The sequence below is a fragment of the Microcaecilia unicolor genome, chromosome 4, assembly GCF_901765095.1.
Source record: "Microcaecilia unicolor chromosome 4, aMicUni1.1, whole genome shotgun sequence".
Lineage (NCBI taxonomy): Eukaryota > Metazoa > Chordata > Amphibia > Gymnophiona > Siphonopidae > Microcaecilia > Microcaecilia unicolor.
In genome coordinates this window covers 173693172-173709327 of record NC_044034.1, presented here as the reverse complement: position 1 = coordinate 173709327, position 16156 = coordinate 173693172, and the positions used below count along the sequence as shown (strand labels likewise).

Below are 16156 nucleotides of genomic sequence, written 5' to 3'. Positions count from 1 at the left end.
CATAGTTATAGAATATGGCCCAGTACAGCTAAATCTACGTGCCAAGATTTACACCATGTTTTCGTTGGTATAAATGGACATGCGTAGTTTTAGGAACTGAGATATCAACTAAGCATATTCTACATACCACGCCTAGATCTAGGCACCTCTTATAGAATACACTTAGGAAAATATGTTTTCCGTTTGGATTTTTTAGGTATCATATATAGAATCCCCCCCCACCCCCCAGTAGGGCTACTGCAGCAATGGTGTGCGGCAAATCAGCCTTACTGCTAGGCTAGCACAGGAGCTGGCGCTAGTTCCAGCGTGTGCCGTGTGCCATTTATGGTGCATGGAAAATATTTTTCTTTTAGCACCAGGTTAGTACGGGAGCCCTTATCGCCTCCTAAATAGAAGGCAGTAAGGGCTTCCCAGGGAATGGCCGAGTGGGAAGTGTTTAACTTACCACACGGCCATTTAATTTTTTAAAAGAAAAAAAGCCTTTTACCCGCTGTGATAAAAGGGGACCTCAGCACATGGCAAATCCTTGCACCGATGCCACTGCAGGGCCCCTCTTACTGCTTGGTAAAAGGACCCCAAAGATAAGACTGTTTTACACAGTTCAATTTGGCCACTCAACTTAGGCGGTTTAAGTACTGAATATTAGCACTTAACTACATAAGTGTCAACTCCGCCCCTGGACTGCCAACAAAATATCCAAGCTTTCAGTTTAGCAGTCAGTGCTGATATTCAGTGGCACTAACAGTCCAAAAGGCAGCAGCACACTTGATTTTTTCAGCTATTAAAAGTGACGTTTCACCACCGCTGTTGGACCTCCACTGGATGTCGGTGGAGACACATGTTCATTTTAAAGTATGTATACTGGTCTTTAAGATTCTTCAAAGGACTGGTCCAGCTTACTTGTCATACTGGGTTCAGATGACCAGTAGGAACAGGAGTCTTTGCGAGAATTTTCAACTGCATTTTCCCACTCTGAGTGATTTAAAGTAAAAGACTATTTTTCTATCAAGTACGTGCTGTCTGGAATTCTATTCCTCTACATCTAAGAAGAATTAAAAATTATATTGTTTTTAGGAAATCTTTGAAAACTTTCCTTTTACAGAAAATTTTAGGGTAACATTGAGGCTTGTTTTAAGTTGGAATTAGTAAAGGGGATTGTTTTTTTATTTTAAACTTGCATTGTCAATTTGCAGGGCCTGCCTGTTCCTCTTGTTTCTGTGAGCACTGAACCCACTGGGCAGTTGCAATATATAAGAACCTTATTTAATGTAATGTAATGTAACGTAATGTAATGTAATGAATATCAACAAATAGCCCCACACAAATGACTTAAGTGGCCAGGAGTCTCTCCTAACCACTTAAATCACTTTGAATATTGCCAGTACAAGTTTCTAAAATATACCATCAAATAAAACAACTGATATACTCATCTAAAGACTACTGTAGGTTTTTAGCTGTTTCCTGAAGTTGAAATAATCCTTAATATTTTTCACATTCTCTGGCAACCTATTCCACAGTTCAGGGACCGCCATTGTGAAACTGCTAATATGCATCCTAGCTAACTCGTAATAATAGCAAAGTTATTGAACCACTAGAATGGAGAGATCTTGACAGTACATAAATAGATAACTCTTCTCTTAGATATTCTAGCCTTAAAAGGCGAAACAAATTAAATCTAATTCTTCTTTCTAGGGCAGTGGTTCTCAACTCATAACATAAGAATGTAAGTGTTGTAGGAAATTAGCCAAACCTTTTTTAAACCCTGCTAAACTAACTACTTTTACCACATTATCTGGTAATGAATTCCAGCGTTTAAGTACTGGTTAAGTGAAGAAATATTTTTCCTGATTTGTTTTAAATTTACTACTTAGTAACTTCACTGCGTGACCCCTAGTCCTAGTATTTTTGGAAAGAGTAAACAAGCGATTCACGTCTACCAGTTCCACTCCACTCAGTATTTTACAGACCTCTATCATATCTCCCTTCAGCTGTCTCTTCTCCAAGCTGAAGATCTTTCTTTCCTCATAGAGAAGTCGTCCTATCCCCTTTATCATTTTTGTCGCCCTTCTCTGTACATTTTCTAATTCCGCTATATCTTTTTTGAGAAGCAGTGTCCAGAATTCCACACAGCGTTTGAGATGTGGTTGCACCATGGAACAATAAGAAGACATTATAATATTCACATTTTTGTTTTACATTTCTTTTCTAATAATTCCTAACATTCTATTTGCTTTTTTAGCCGTCACTGCACACTGAGCAGAAGGTTTCAACGTAGCATCAAAGATGACCCTAGATCCTTTTCCTGGGTGGTGACTCCTAATGTGGAACCCTGCATCACGTAGCTATGGTTTGGTTAAATGTCATCTGACATTTGGATACCCAGTCTCATAAGGTCCTCTTGCAATTTTTTACCATCCTCCTGCACATTAAGAACTTTAAATAAGTTTGTGTCATCAACAAATTTAATTACCTCACTAGTTATTCCCATCTCTAGATCATTTATAAATATGTTAAAACACAGTGGTCCCAGCACTGACCCCTGAGGAACCCCACTATCTTCGCCTCTCCATTGAGAATACTGGCCATTTAATCCTACTCTCTGTTTTCTATCTTTTAACCAGTTTTTAATCCACAATAGCACATTACCTCCTATCCCATGATTTTCTGATTTCCTCAGGAGTCTTTCATGAGGCACTTTGTCAAATGCCTTTTGAAAATCCAGATACACAATATTGTCCGGCTCACCTTTATCCACATGTCTATTCACCCCTTCAAAGAAATATAGTAGATTGATGAGGCAAGATTTCCCTTGACTAAATCCATGTTGTCTTTGTCTCATTAATTCATGTTTATGTATATGCTCTGTTATTTTGTTCTTTATAATAGTCTTCCCGAATCACTTCTAGAACCCTTTTCAAAAACTGGCTTTACATTGGCCACCATTCAATTTTCTGGTACCATGCTTGATTTTAAAGTCCTTGGGACACACCCAGCTAGTCAGGTTTTCAGAATACCCATAATGAATAAGTATGAGATAGATTTGCATATATTAGAGGCAGAGTGTGCAAATGTATCTCATGCATATTCATTGTGGATATCCTGAAAACCTGACTGGCAGGGTGTGTCCTCAGGACTGGGTTGAGAACCTCTGTTCTAGTGGTATCCAATGTAAGTTACCTCAATGACAAGGTCAACAGTGCACACTTACCCGTTAGGCCTGAGATCAGGCAGTGGTCTATCCAGGGGCAAACGATCACTCAGATAAGCATTGTAGCCATAATACTGAAATTGCTTAAGGGCAATCCGTCTGTTTTCAGGGCTGAGGTCCTGACCCCAATGAGCAAAGAGAGAAGAATCTGTAAAGGCCTCAGCAACATTTTCTTCAGGTTTCAATGGAGTTTCTAAGGGAAAAAAGACACATAAAAATTAACATAAATAAGAGATTCGGATTTCAAACTGAGAGTGTAATTTTTGCAGCAGAAGAACAAGCCATACAAACAAATGTTATGAAAGTAAAAATAGAAAAGATTAGTGAAGATGCTAAATGCTGGCTGTGACAAAAAAAGGATGAAACAGTGGATCATGAATTAGTGGTTGTAGTAAAACTTCTCAAATGGACAACAGGAAAGGTCGAATAATACTCTGGCACTTAAGCAAAAAATATGGCTTTCAAGTGTGTACAAATTATTGGGAACACACAATCAGGGGAAAAGTCACAGCACATGAGAAAGTAAACATTTTTTTTTTGTTCTTCAGCTTTATTAAGACTTTTAAATAGATAATAAGCAATAAACTTGTACATAACTATCAGAATACCAAAGAAACAAAATATAATTATACAATATCAGGCTTATTTTCGAAAGAGAAGGGCACCCATCTTTCGACACAAATCGGGAGATGGGCGTCCTTCTCTCAGGGTCGCCCAAATCGGCATAATTGAAAGCCGATTTTGGGCATCCCCAACTGCTTCCTGTTGCGGGGGCGGCCAAAGTTCCAGGGAGCATGTCGGAGGCATAGCAAAGGCGGGAGTGCCTAACAGATGGGCGTCCTCGAGCGATAATGGAAAAAAGAAGGGCGTCCCTGACGAGCACTTGGGCGACTTTACTTGGTCCATTTTTTCTTACGACCAAGCCTCAAAAAGGTGCCCAAACTGACCAGATGACCACCGGAGGGAATCGGGGATGACCTCCTCTGACTCCTCAAGTGGTGGCTAACCCCCTCCCACCCTGAAAAAAACAACTTTAAAAACTTTTTTTGCCAGCCTCAAATATCATACTCAGGTCCATCGCAGCAGTATGCAGGTCCCTGGAGGGGAGGTATGTGTGTGTCAGCGGAGGCATAGCGAAGGCATGGACGTCCTTCTTTCAAACATTTTGGACGTCCTGAACTGCCCCCCCCCCCACAGGGATGGCCAAACTTCAAGGGAGTGGAGTAAAGGAGTGGCCTTGTGGTTAGAGCACCAGTCTTGCAATCCAGAGATGGCTGGTTCAAATCCCACTGCTGCTACGTGTGATCCAAAATCCAAATAAATAAATAAATAAATAAAGGGGGTGTTGGTGGCATAGCAAAGGCATGGATGTCCTCTCACAGAAACATCCACATTTTGGACGTCCTCAACTGCCTGCCTATTGCAGGGACTGAGGCATAGCGAAGGCGCCTAACACTTGGACGTCCTTCACCCATTCCTTAAAAAAAAAAAAAAAAAGATGTCCCTGACAAGCACTTGGACGTTTTCACCTGGACTTGTGTTTTTTTAAGGTTATAGATGGCTAGTATACATGCAGCTTGTCTGCATGTATGAAGCCATCTTTGGCATGTGCAGAGCAGCCACGCATAATGCATAACCCTCCTTAGGAAGGAAATCGTGTGCAAATGAGCTAACAGCGAGCAGCTCATTTGCACGCGATTTCCTTCATGCATGCCCATTCCTTTCCGAATCGGTAAGGGAAGGGCTTTTTCCGTTGTTAGTGCATCGTTAGTCCACTGCAGTGCCCCCTAGGTTGCCCTGGCATGTCAGGGGGACCAGTGCACTACGAATGCTGGCTCCTCCCATGACCAAATGAGTTGGATTTGGTCGTTTTTGACATGGGCATCTTCGGTTTACATTATGGACGAAAACCGGGGACGACCATCTCTAAGGTCTACCATCTCAACATTTATGTCGACCATCTCTAAGGTCGACCTAAATGCTGAGATTTGGGCATCCCCGACCGTATTATCGAAACGAAAGATGGACGCCCATCTTGTTTTGATAATACAGGTTTCCCCCGCCCCTTCGCGGGGGCATCCTGCAAGGACGCCCTCAGGAAAACTTGAGCGCCCCGTTCAATTATGCCCCTCCATGGGTCATACGTTTTGATCCTCCTGTGCCTGGATCTAGAACTTTTGGGCCAGAGTGCTCTATAATGTGTTCACATTGTAGTCCTGGGACATCGCGACCTCACCTTTACTTTTGTTTGAACAATTTGATATCTCTCGGAATGCTCTGCCAGGCATTCAGGGTTTTCTTCAGAGTGCCTTGCTGATGGAATAGAAAGAAGTTACTTCATTGTAGGGATTCCTCAGCTCCTACGTTTGCTTCCTGGTGAATTCAAATGAGTTCTTTATTATCTATGGAGCACTGTGCTATTCCTGATTTATCCACGTCCTCTGGACTTCGCTTCCAACGTACTTGGCAGCATTTCTGGGACAGTTTGCAGCCATCAGCTCACAGCCATCTTCTTAATTGCTGAAGCCATGGCCACCGAGAAACTGAGCTGGGCCCTAGGCAGGACCGCTGCCACCGGACCAGGAGCAGAATCGTCATCGCCGCCGCCACCTCCCCAAGAATCGACATTGTCACTGCCAACAGCCCTACCTCCTGCCCACCTGAAGTACCTTGGCTGACCCCGCCAGCTGCAGGCAGCGCGGTTCCTTCCTCTGCCCAGCATTGCCTGCACCTGCGGCTGCTTTCCTGAGCATGCGCACGGCCTAAGGGCCCAGCAGCTGCTAGGCAGGCAATGCAAGGGGGACCCGGTGCCGGAGTCTTCTCTCTCCTTCTCCTGATCAACCGGGTCCCGTCAGGAGCAAGAGTGAGAGAGAGAGTGACCCCTGTGCCAGGCCCAGGGAATTTCCCCCCTCCCCCCATCTCAGAGGCTATGGCTGAAGCTAATTTTTTTTCTTGATGTGGGTCGACTGCAGAGTATCTGGGTTTGGAAAGGATTAAAAGGGGGGTTCGGAGGGACAGAAGGGAGGGGTGAGTTTTGCAGATGGTCTCTGTGTGTTGTATCTGTGATACAGTGTATATTTTTTTTGGATTATTCCTATATTGAAATTTGGAGGCTTCTTCTGATTTCTTCTTGTTGGTAGTTTCTAATAAAGATGATTTAAGCATAATTATACACTATGGGGCTCATTTTCAAAACAAAAAAACATCCAAAAAATATCATAAGGTAGCAGAAGGAAGTTTCTCTCTCAAAAACATCAAAGTTGCAATTTCCAACACCCAGAGTCTAGACATTTTGCACCACAGTTCATCCAAATTTGAAGGGGGCATGTTGGGAGTGTGTTTTAGGCGGGACATGGGCGGCACAAAAAGATAAATCTTTTTCTGCAGCAATGGAACAAAACGAAAACGTCTAGGGCCAAAATTAAGAAGTTTCTGGATAGATCTGTTTCAATCATGACTAAGTGACCAAAAGCTGTCCTAAATGACCAAATGATCACTGGAAAGACCCCTCCCGCCCCCAAAACATATGAAAGAAACAATACATACCAGCCTCTATGACAGTTTCAGATGTTATAGCCAGTCCTATTACAGCAGCCTAGTGGTCAGTGCACTGCATTTTAACTGGTACACTTGTGGTGGAAAGTGTGTGAGCTGTCGAAAACCTACCAAAAACCTACTGTACCCACATACAGATGACACCTGCAGCTATAAGGACTATTATAGTGGTGTACAGTTGGGTACAGTAGGTTTTTGGTGAGTTTTGGAGGGCTCACCATACAATATATGGGGGTAACAGTGAGATGTGCACCTGGGACCTTTCATGTGAGGTCCACTGCTGTTTTCTAGGACTCTTCTTTCCCTGCCATCATGTTTTCTGCCACAGTCAACTACTTTCACCTTTGTGCATTGTCTATAACATCCATCAATGCAACTAACACTTATTTATATGGAGAAAATCATTAATACCAACTGTACAACAAATTCTACCACAAGAAAGTGATTCTGATACCAGCCTTACTAATATTTTGTAAGTATTAACCTGAATCCGCTTTTATTCCTTGCAATAAAATGACTCCAACCAAACAGTAATTCTAAGGGACTTTTTTAAATTAGGAAACAAATCTAGTTTCTAACTTGAGAACACACAGCAACTTTGATTGCTGACAGAACCAATTCCACTTTAGTATCAGAATGAGGAATAAGGTCTTAATTCCTTGAACATATCAAGGTTGGTGTGTGTTCCATTAAAAATAGAGGGCAACGCCTCCAGAGAGCACAAAGCAAGACAGTTGGTACACCATCTGCTTTTATCAATTTGAAAGTGTTACTTGTAATTGCAGAATTAGTATGAAACTTCTTAATGCTTAGATTAATGTTGACGTTTTTTAGTTAGCACTTTCTCTTGCACTTAGTATTATACAATTAGCTGCTAACTCATTAAGATTTAACACTGACTGAAATCCTATTTTTCAGATCTCAGGGGATCTCCAGTGAATACATTATTGTTCCAGAAAACTGAAGGTTACCCAAGAGCTATGGCATAAAACCAGAATCGATGTTGGGCATGCAGGGGTCTGGGGCAGAAACTAAGGAGGGAACCCCAAAAGCCCACTTTCAGTCTAGTCCTTCTTCTAATCTTTTTTTACTTCTAGATAAATTCTATTCATGGTATTTATATCCCACTAAAATCAATAAAGAGTCTAAGCGAGTTACATAAATATAAAACATAAATTGGAAAGGTAGGAAGGCTCACAAAAGTTAGTCACTCAAATATTTATCAAAAAGATAAGTTTTCATTCAGTCCCTTGCGGAATTGTAAATAACTAGAAATCACACAAATTTCTTCAGGTATGGAATTCCACAACTTACGAGCCTGAAAAGAAAAAGAATCATCATGGATTCTTTTATAACGAATTTTTCTAACAGATGGAAAAACCAGTAATAACATAGAACAGAAACAAGAGCTCCTTTGCAATCCTGGATAAGCTATTAGCTGCAGAAGGAGAGAGGAACAATTCCCCTGCAGTATGTTAAACACAATACAGGCAATCTTAAAATCTATCCAAGCAGAAACTGGTACCAATGTAACCGTCTAAGCAGCGGTGTCACATGGTCATAACGTGAACAACTATGTATCAATTTAGCTGTGGTATTTTGCAGTAATTGCAACTTATTAATTAGTCATTAATTTATTCCACTGTATAAAGCACTGCAATAATCGAAGTGTGGCATTATTATAGCCTGAACCAGTATACGAAAATGTTCGGTAAAGAAAGCAGATTTTATTACTCTTAACTGATGTTGTCTAAAAAAATAACTTTTTGCTCAGATAATTTACCTGTAAATCCATCGATAACTGTGTCCAGAATAATACTCTATACCTTGGAAGATTTTTCAAACTATTGTTACACTACTAGGAACTAAAGAAACATCATTACAGAGATATAGCAGCTTAGTCTTATCTGATTTAAGTTTCAAAAGATGAGAATTAGCCCAAGAGTGAATCAAAGTAATACACTCAGAGTAGAATTTTGTAGCATTAACAAAATCTGCCATGGTTTCTGGTGATGTCATCCAGAGAGATGGCAACTGTAGCCTGACGCTCCGATCAACCTTACCATATAAAATTGGAATTTGTGGTGAACTTTGAGCGAAGTACCTCATAATTTGAGCTGCAGATCTGTTTGCTACTGAACTGCTTTGATGGCATCAGTAACGAAGAAGACAGGAGAGGGAGATTAAACATTATTTTCCAGTGGCGGTGAATAGCCAAGAAGAGACTGAGGGAAGACGTGGCAGGTTTGGTGTGGAGCGGGGTCTCCAGGATAACTATGAACGAGATTCACAAAAGAAGATCCTTTCTCGCAAATAACCCCACTTACTAAGCATGATTTAAGACCTATGCTAACTGATCTGAGAGAGGTGCTCCAGAAAGATGCAACGGAGCAATTTGGAGAGCTGAAGTTGATGATTCAAGATGTCAGCAGGGGCCTGGACATCTCCTGAGTGGAGGATGAGATGCTCTAACCTGTGGATGCATGGGCTACCAGAAATAAGGCGGAGGAGGACTTTAAAGCAGTAATCTGGGATCTATTTTTACAGCTTTTAAAGTCAGACCTGACTAATGACACTTAACCACTGAAGCAGCACAGCGAGGGTCCCAAGTATAGAACGAAGTCCAAATATTGAAAAGAAGCACCAGTAGCCTTCAAACTCGTGACACAATTTCTTTATTCATACACCTTGAACATAAATTCCTTCCTAAATCACCCAACACGGGCCATGGTTCGGCGCACAGTGCCTGCGTCAGGGGTCAATGGAGTATTGATTTATAGAGAGCAGCTAGGGTTTTCTTTTTAAGTGCTGACAAGTTGCATGGTTGTCCTGCTTCTTACAAATAGGATATGCTGAATCGTTCCGGTTCTAGTTTCACTGAACAATTCAGCATATTCTATTTGTATCTTCTGAATCACTTCAGCAACAATATAGTCTTTTGCTGCGGGACTGGTATGCCTATCGGCAACTGCATGATTATGTTCATTCTTTGTTTTGTATGTCACCAATAGATTTTGAGGAACCTGTCTTTAATGAACAATGGCCCTGGCTGGAAACTTGAAAGCACTTGTTGGGAAGCTATTACAATAGTTTCCAGAAACCTTTGAGGCATGCTTACTTGACGACAGTACTGGATAAATGGATATTTGATTTTGGCCCTTACGATATTGAAGATTTTTTGGTACATCTACAAAAAGGACCACGATTCACAGAAAGTATTTCCCTGCAGGAGCTGCGTAAAAAATTTCTATTGCATATTTATATTCACCCATCTTGTGTAAAAAAGATGGGTATCTGGATAGATGGATCCTATCTTAAATCCGGCACCTTGGAAGCATCGTACAAACATTTGTGTGTGGGATTGTGCTCCTATTCTTTGTTTTTGGGACTTGCTCTGGCAGCACCTTGGACATATGTATAAATGTCTGTGGGAATCAACGCCACAATGTTGCCTCCTAGATGATATGGCGCATATAGAGGAGGGCACGTTTCGGTATTATTTCTCTGTAAGGTTATTTTAATAGCCAAACGATGTATCATGCTTCAATGGATTAAGGATCAGCCCCCCACCATAATGCAGTGGAGGAATCAGATGTATGAACTTTTGCTTATCGAACACTACAAAGTGGATGTTAGAGGGCTTAAAGCCAAGAAACGATTACTCAGGGTCTGGATAGCATATTTGAATATCATGTCAATGAAAGTGCAATACACCTTTCTGAATGCTTTGGAGACGTAATGCTTGTTTGCTGCATATGCCCGTTGGGCAATTTATATTCTGGTTTCATGATGTATGACCTACTGGGGATGATGGGATGGGGGTTGATGAGACTGTATATTGTGTGATATTCTTGTTTATTTTGCTGTGTCATTTAGTTTGTGCTGTGTATGGCAACATCAATAAAACATATTCACCCCTCCGAAGGGACACCACCTTGTAAGTGGTGGAGGGGCTTCCGTGTTTCAATGACTCAGAGGGCTATGCTGAAGGGTTACCCATATCAGACAGGCCTCTGAGGAGAAACCAGACAAAGAGTGTCCCAAATTAGGGAGAGGGGAAAGATGGTGACCTGAAGCTCGTACACTCAACGGCCCAGCTGTCCTCTGAAGTTCAGTTTTTGTTCACTTGAAATTTCCTCTCTGCATTGCAGTTGCCTTAACAGAGGAAGGGGACAATGGGGGGTCAGCCGCCGATGACCAGCGTTTTGTCCCCTGTGCAGCAAGTGTGGGACCGCTGTATGACGAGCTGCCCATAGATGACTGGGTTGATGAGTCCTTTGATTAGCGCCGACGAAGGAGCGTCGATGCTCTTGGACCTGGAAACAACTTAATCGCTCAAAATCATTTAACCACCATGCCCAAAGGGGTGGAGGAGTGAGTCAGGAGTGTATGCTGAAACGGAAGTCGTTTACAGCTGAACCCGTGTCGGCGGTGCTACTCCTAAACCCTTAAGAGTTATCAGCTTGGAGTTTTTGGCTCCCGTGGAGGTTGCATTGAATGTCATCTGGAGGGTGCTCCAGGACCTGACGGTGGTAGAGAATGACTTTGCTTCAGATATAGTCTTGTTAATGAGCCACATGGATAATCTAATCAAATCATTTGAGAATATACAGCAAATGAAGTTCTACTGAAGTAGGAAACGGTTAAGATTTGAAAATGATAATAAGACCAGAAAAAATTTGAACAAAATGAATATTGTTGTAGATGATTAATATCGAGATTGTTGTTTTCCCAGACTTCCAGGTATGACTCCTAATGTTTTTTTTCCTCTGAAATGATTCCTCTTAATATATTAATTCAAAAGGAGTGAAGCCTGTGAAACTGGGATTACTTTAATCAGCAGGAATTGGATTGAAGATTCAAGGGTTTGTATTGTTAAACAATTTCTGGTTTTAAAAGGGAAAAAAATGAAATCAGGTGTATTACTTTCACTAATATTGGACAATAAGTATGTTTCCAATGAAATTGATGGACTATGCACCGTTATGGTCTTGAAGAAACCAACCAGATGATCAATGTGGAAAAATGATTTAGATAAATAATAACTGGGGATAATCGGGTTAATACCACGTTTTCTTTGTTTGCTGTTGCTTAAATTGATCTCCTTGTCTTGTTTCACTCTCCCTATTTATTTTGTGGTCTAAGAAAGAGAAAGATTGTACAAAATCCATTTATCTTGTTGAGATTGTTTTCTTCAAATATTGTTTTAATGTACAATCATCTCTGTTTTACTGTTTTGCAAGTGATCCTTGTAAAATGAAAAAATTATAAATAAATGATTTAAATAAAACATATTCATGATGAGTTCAAAATGGCTGCCGAGTAGATAGGACGCGTTTTTTAGAGCTCCTGGTGAACTTACCTTTTTACATTGCAATATTCCTCAGAATGCCCAAGAGAAGGGGGAAAGCCGCTGCCGCAGCCTCCCAGCGACTTGAAACCCCGACTCAAAGAGGACCGATTGATGCGTTTTTCCAGCGAGTTTTGGACAGTAATACATCGGCGAGCGGCTCGCTGTTAACTCCAGTGCATGTTGAAGGTGCATCTGAGTCTCTAGAGCTGGAAATTTCTCTTAGCCCCGATGCACGAACACCACCTCCTCCTCCTGTGCCCCGTGAGTTCGGTGCTCTTTCGGTAACGTCTTCGACTCCAATCCCGGAAGTGGATGAGGAGTCAGGCAGAAGTGGGGCGAGCAAAGATCACAGAGCAGAGATTACCATGACGGCCGAGTCAACTATGGAGGATCAAAGTGCTTCCAGTATGGCAGGAATTTTACCGCTGCAACTACAGACGGAGGTAGGAGCTTTTTCATTTGCTCAATTACAGACTAAACCTCCTGAAGTCACGTTAGACTGCCTTTGGACTTTAATAGTAGATTTGGGTAAGGCGTTAATCCCCCAGGTACAAACAGTAAAACAAGAAGTTGAAAGGGTGGAAGAACAAGTAAAACAAACGAATATTCAAGTGGAAAAACAAGAAAAGGATATAAAACAATTAGAAGAAGTACAGCAGACTATGTTAAAGGATTTAATAAACTCCAGAAGGAAAATAGAGATCCTGGAGAACTCTACTAGGAGTAATAATTTACGCTTTGTGAATTTTCCTTATTTGAGAGAGATATCACCTAGAGAGATGCTGAAATTATATTTTCAGGAAATCTTCCAAATAAAAGAAGAAAATATTCCTCTGTTTGCACAAACATTTTATCTCCCTCTCAGGAATCAACAAGCTTTGGAAAAACAACCCCTTAATGTAACGGATTTGTTGGAAACTTCTATTACTGACCAAGCAGCAGCTGCTACTTTGATAGCAACTGTTACTTTTTCCTCAGATAAATTTTGGATATTAAAATTATTTTATAAAAATCGTGATAAGATCTTTAAGGGACTTAAGATCAATGTCTACCCTGATGTATCGAGAGAGACACAAGCACGCAGGAAAAAATTTCTTCAGAAGAAGCAGGAAACGTTACAAATAGGAGCAACTTTCTTTTTAAAATTTCCATGCAAATGTTTGGTTACCTACCGGTCTGAAAAATTTGTGTTTTATGATCCCTCCCAACTGGAAACATTTATAACATCTAGAAGGACAGTTGGAACTATTTTACCAACTACAAATAGTGTTTGAAAACATAGAGAATGTCCAAATCACGCCTATCTACCATTTTGTTTAACTTTCATTTCCTTAAGTTCTTCAACTATTACCTTTATTTTGAACTCCTAAAATGTGGACTTATATTGGTTTTGAGGAAGTAGTTTGGTAATATATTTTGCTTGATATTGTAACCTCATTTACTGATTTTTCTTATCAATTTTGTGTATTTGCGAAATTGAAAAAATAATAAATAATATAATAATGAAGAAAAAAAAAAAAAAAAAAACATATTCATGATAAAAAATCTTTCATTACTGGGATCAAAACAAATATATCATCTGCATATGAACAGCCACAATAACCAGATGCATCCAAAACCAAACCCAAAGAACTCATAAACACATTGAAAGAAATCAGAGATAAAGGTGAACCCTACGGAACACCAAAATCTGATCTCCGAGTGAATGAAACCAGTTCTTGGGGCATACCCAGCCATTCTGTTTTTCAGGATATCTACAATTAATATGCATGAGATGGATTTATATACCATGGATATGGTGCATGCAAATTTATGTCACGCATATTCATTGTGTGTATCCTGAAAACCTGACTGGCTACGTGTATCCCAAGGACTGGGTTGAGAAATCCTGATCCAGAAGGAAGTCTATCAGATCGAATGAAAGGGATTTTCCTACCATAATAACTACTTACCATGTGCAGTGCTTGTTGGTTTGTAAAGAAAGAAAAACAATAAAATATAAATAAAAAAAATACTTAGAAAATTTTAAAGAACGATTTCCAAAGTCACTGTTTCTGCTCTATTGAGAAATCTTCACCCAGGTGAACCAGAAATACATTAATCTGCCAAGGTGTTGGCTATTAGAGGTCACACTTCTGCAGACCAAGCACAGAAGGAAAACTAAGGGCCTCTTTTATTAAACCACTCTAGTGATTCCCAGTGCAACAAATGAGAGGAAGCCCATTCAATTCCTAGGGGCTTCCTGTCATTTGCCACGCAGGAATTGCTAGCACGGCTTAGTAAAAAAAAAGCCCTAAATTGTGACACATGTATTTTTTTACCCATTATGTAACAACATAGTCAAACCCCAAAGCACATAGATCATTTCTTTTTGGTACAGACAGTCTAGGGAAAACATTCAAGGTCTAATATTTTTTTTACAGAGAACATTAATATTTCTAGACAGAATGTTAATAGGCTAGCTCTTAAAAGAAAATAATTTGAAAGGTTTATATTGTCAGTGAGTGACATTTCTGAACTTAAATAGAAGAATTGACTTTCATTCCAGTAATGACATTTAGAAGGAAAGTGTTTTGTTAATCTGTATTTTTCTGACTCAAAGCTGGTTATTTTTTTGGTCAGGAACTACAACTTTATTTCTTTTCTATTTGGCTGACATAACTTCCTTTTGAGCCTGAGTTATTAAAACTTGGAGGGGGGGTTGTTTCTATGGGGGGGGGGAGGGAGGGAGTGACATAGAAGCAGGCGTCCCTAGAAACACTCCCTCACTGAGGTTACAGTTCAGCCACCTTTCAACAGGTGGCGCTCATCTGCTGAGACTGAGGCTGTCAAAGGAGTGGGGCTCAGGCCAGGTGGGCGTTAAATACCCTCAGTTAGTGGGGGAGATGGGGAATGCCAGGTTGCCCCTGAGTCAGTTTGAGAGTGCCTGAAGGCTGCTTCAGCCCCATGCTTGCTATTATTTTTTTTTTTTTTTTGGTTGAGGCTGCTGCTGCTCAACAGGAGAAGTAGCAGTGGCCAGGAAATGAATACCGGGTGGAAGGGAAGCTACTGCCACAGTTTCTCAGTGGGAGACTTTCCCGCTTTGGCGGGAGTGCGGGAGATGACCCGCGATCTCCCGCTGAATGTGCGAGACTTGGCAGGTCTGTGTGGGTGCTCAAGCACCCACAGAGCTGGCACCTATGGTTTCACCTAATGATGCATGCAACTTGTAGAATATGTTGACCGGCACATTTAGGTGCACCAACGTACTCCTGCTAATGAGATGACGTAAGTGGCTGTGCCTACATTTTGGCATGTCACAGAGGCTTTGTGCTAACATTCTATAATGGTTTAGGCATGCCTTTAATCCAGTATAGAATGGATGCTAAGGGCTAAATTCTATAAATTGCACCTAAACAATTGGTGCAAACCCCTCCCCCCTTAAGCGCTATCATTTAAGCTGCACTTAAAGTTAGATGTAGTTTATAAAATAGTGCTTAAATCCCGGGAGTTGCACGTAAATTTAGGCATCTCCATTTGCACCAACAAAAACATGGTGTAAGTGCCCCACCTACATTTACACACTGAACCCCCTTATTCTATAATTGTGTGCTTAACCAAAAAACAAACCATGGAACCACCCATGTCCCTCTCATTTCCGCGCCCACTTTTTCAGGACATGAGTAAAATTTAGACATGAATAACACACCTAAATTTACGCATGTACATTTTATCTGATTCCAATTAGCACCAATAATTGCTTGCTAAAAGGCAATTACTGGCACCAATTGGCTTATTATTCAGTTAAATAGTGTGCACAAATCGGTGTGCACCCAAAAGTTTTGTTGACTTTCATTGGGTAAATGAGCACCTTTCTAGCACCTAAAATTTATTGCAAATTTATAGAATTGCCCCTTAGTAAATCAGTTTTTTTTAGAGAATAATATGGGCAACTGTGATGAATCAGACTTTCCCCCCATTCTCCTGCACACATAACCTTTGTCCCACCTCCCCCTGACATATCCCTGTATCCAGTGGCGTAGCTAGCATACTTGACACCT

At 40.8% G+C, this 16156-nt stretch overlaps 1 protein-coding gene across 1 annotated transcript in view; it reads right to left on the bottom strand.

The window, feature by feature from the left end:
- The window catches only part of GALNT18 (polypeptide N-acetylgalactosaminyltransferase 18), a 726672-nt gene that overhangs the window by 322749 nt on the left and 387767 nt on the right, over window positions 1-16156 (bottom strand). Inside the window, exon 2 of the mRNA XM_030200982.1 lies at window positions 3209-3401. Within this exon, the coding sequence (XP_030056842.1) occupies window positions 3209-3401 (193 nt within the window). The remainder of the gene's footprint in view (window positions 1-3208; window positions 3402-16156) is intronic.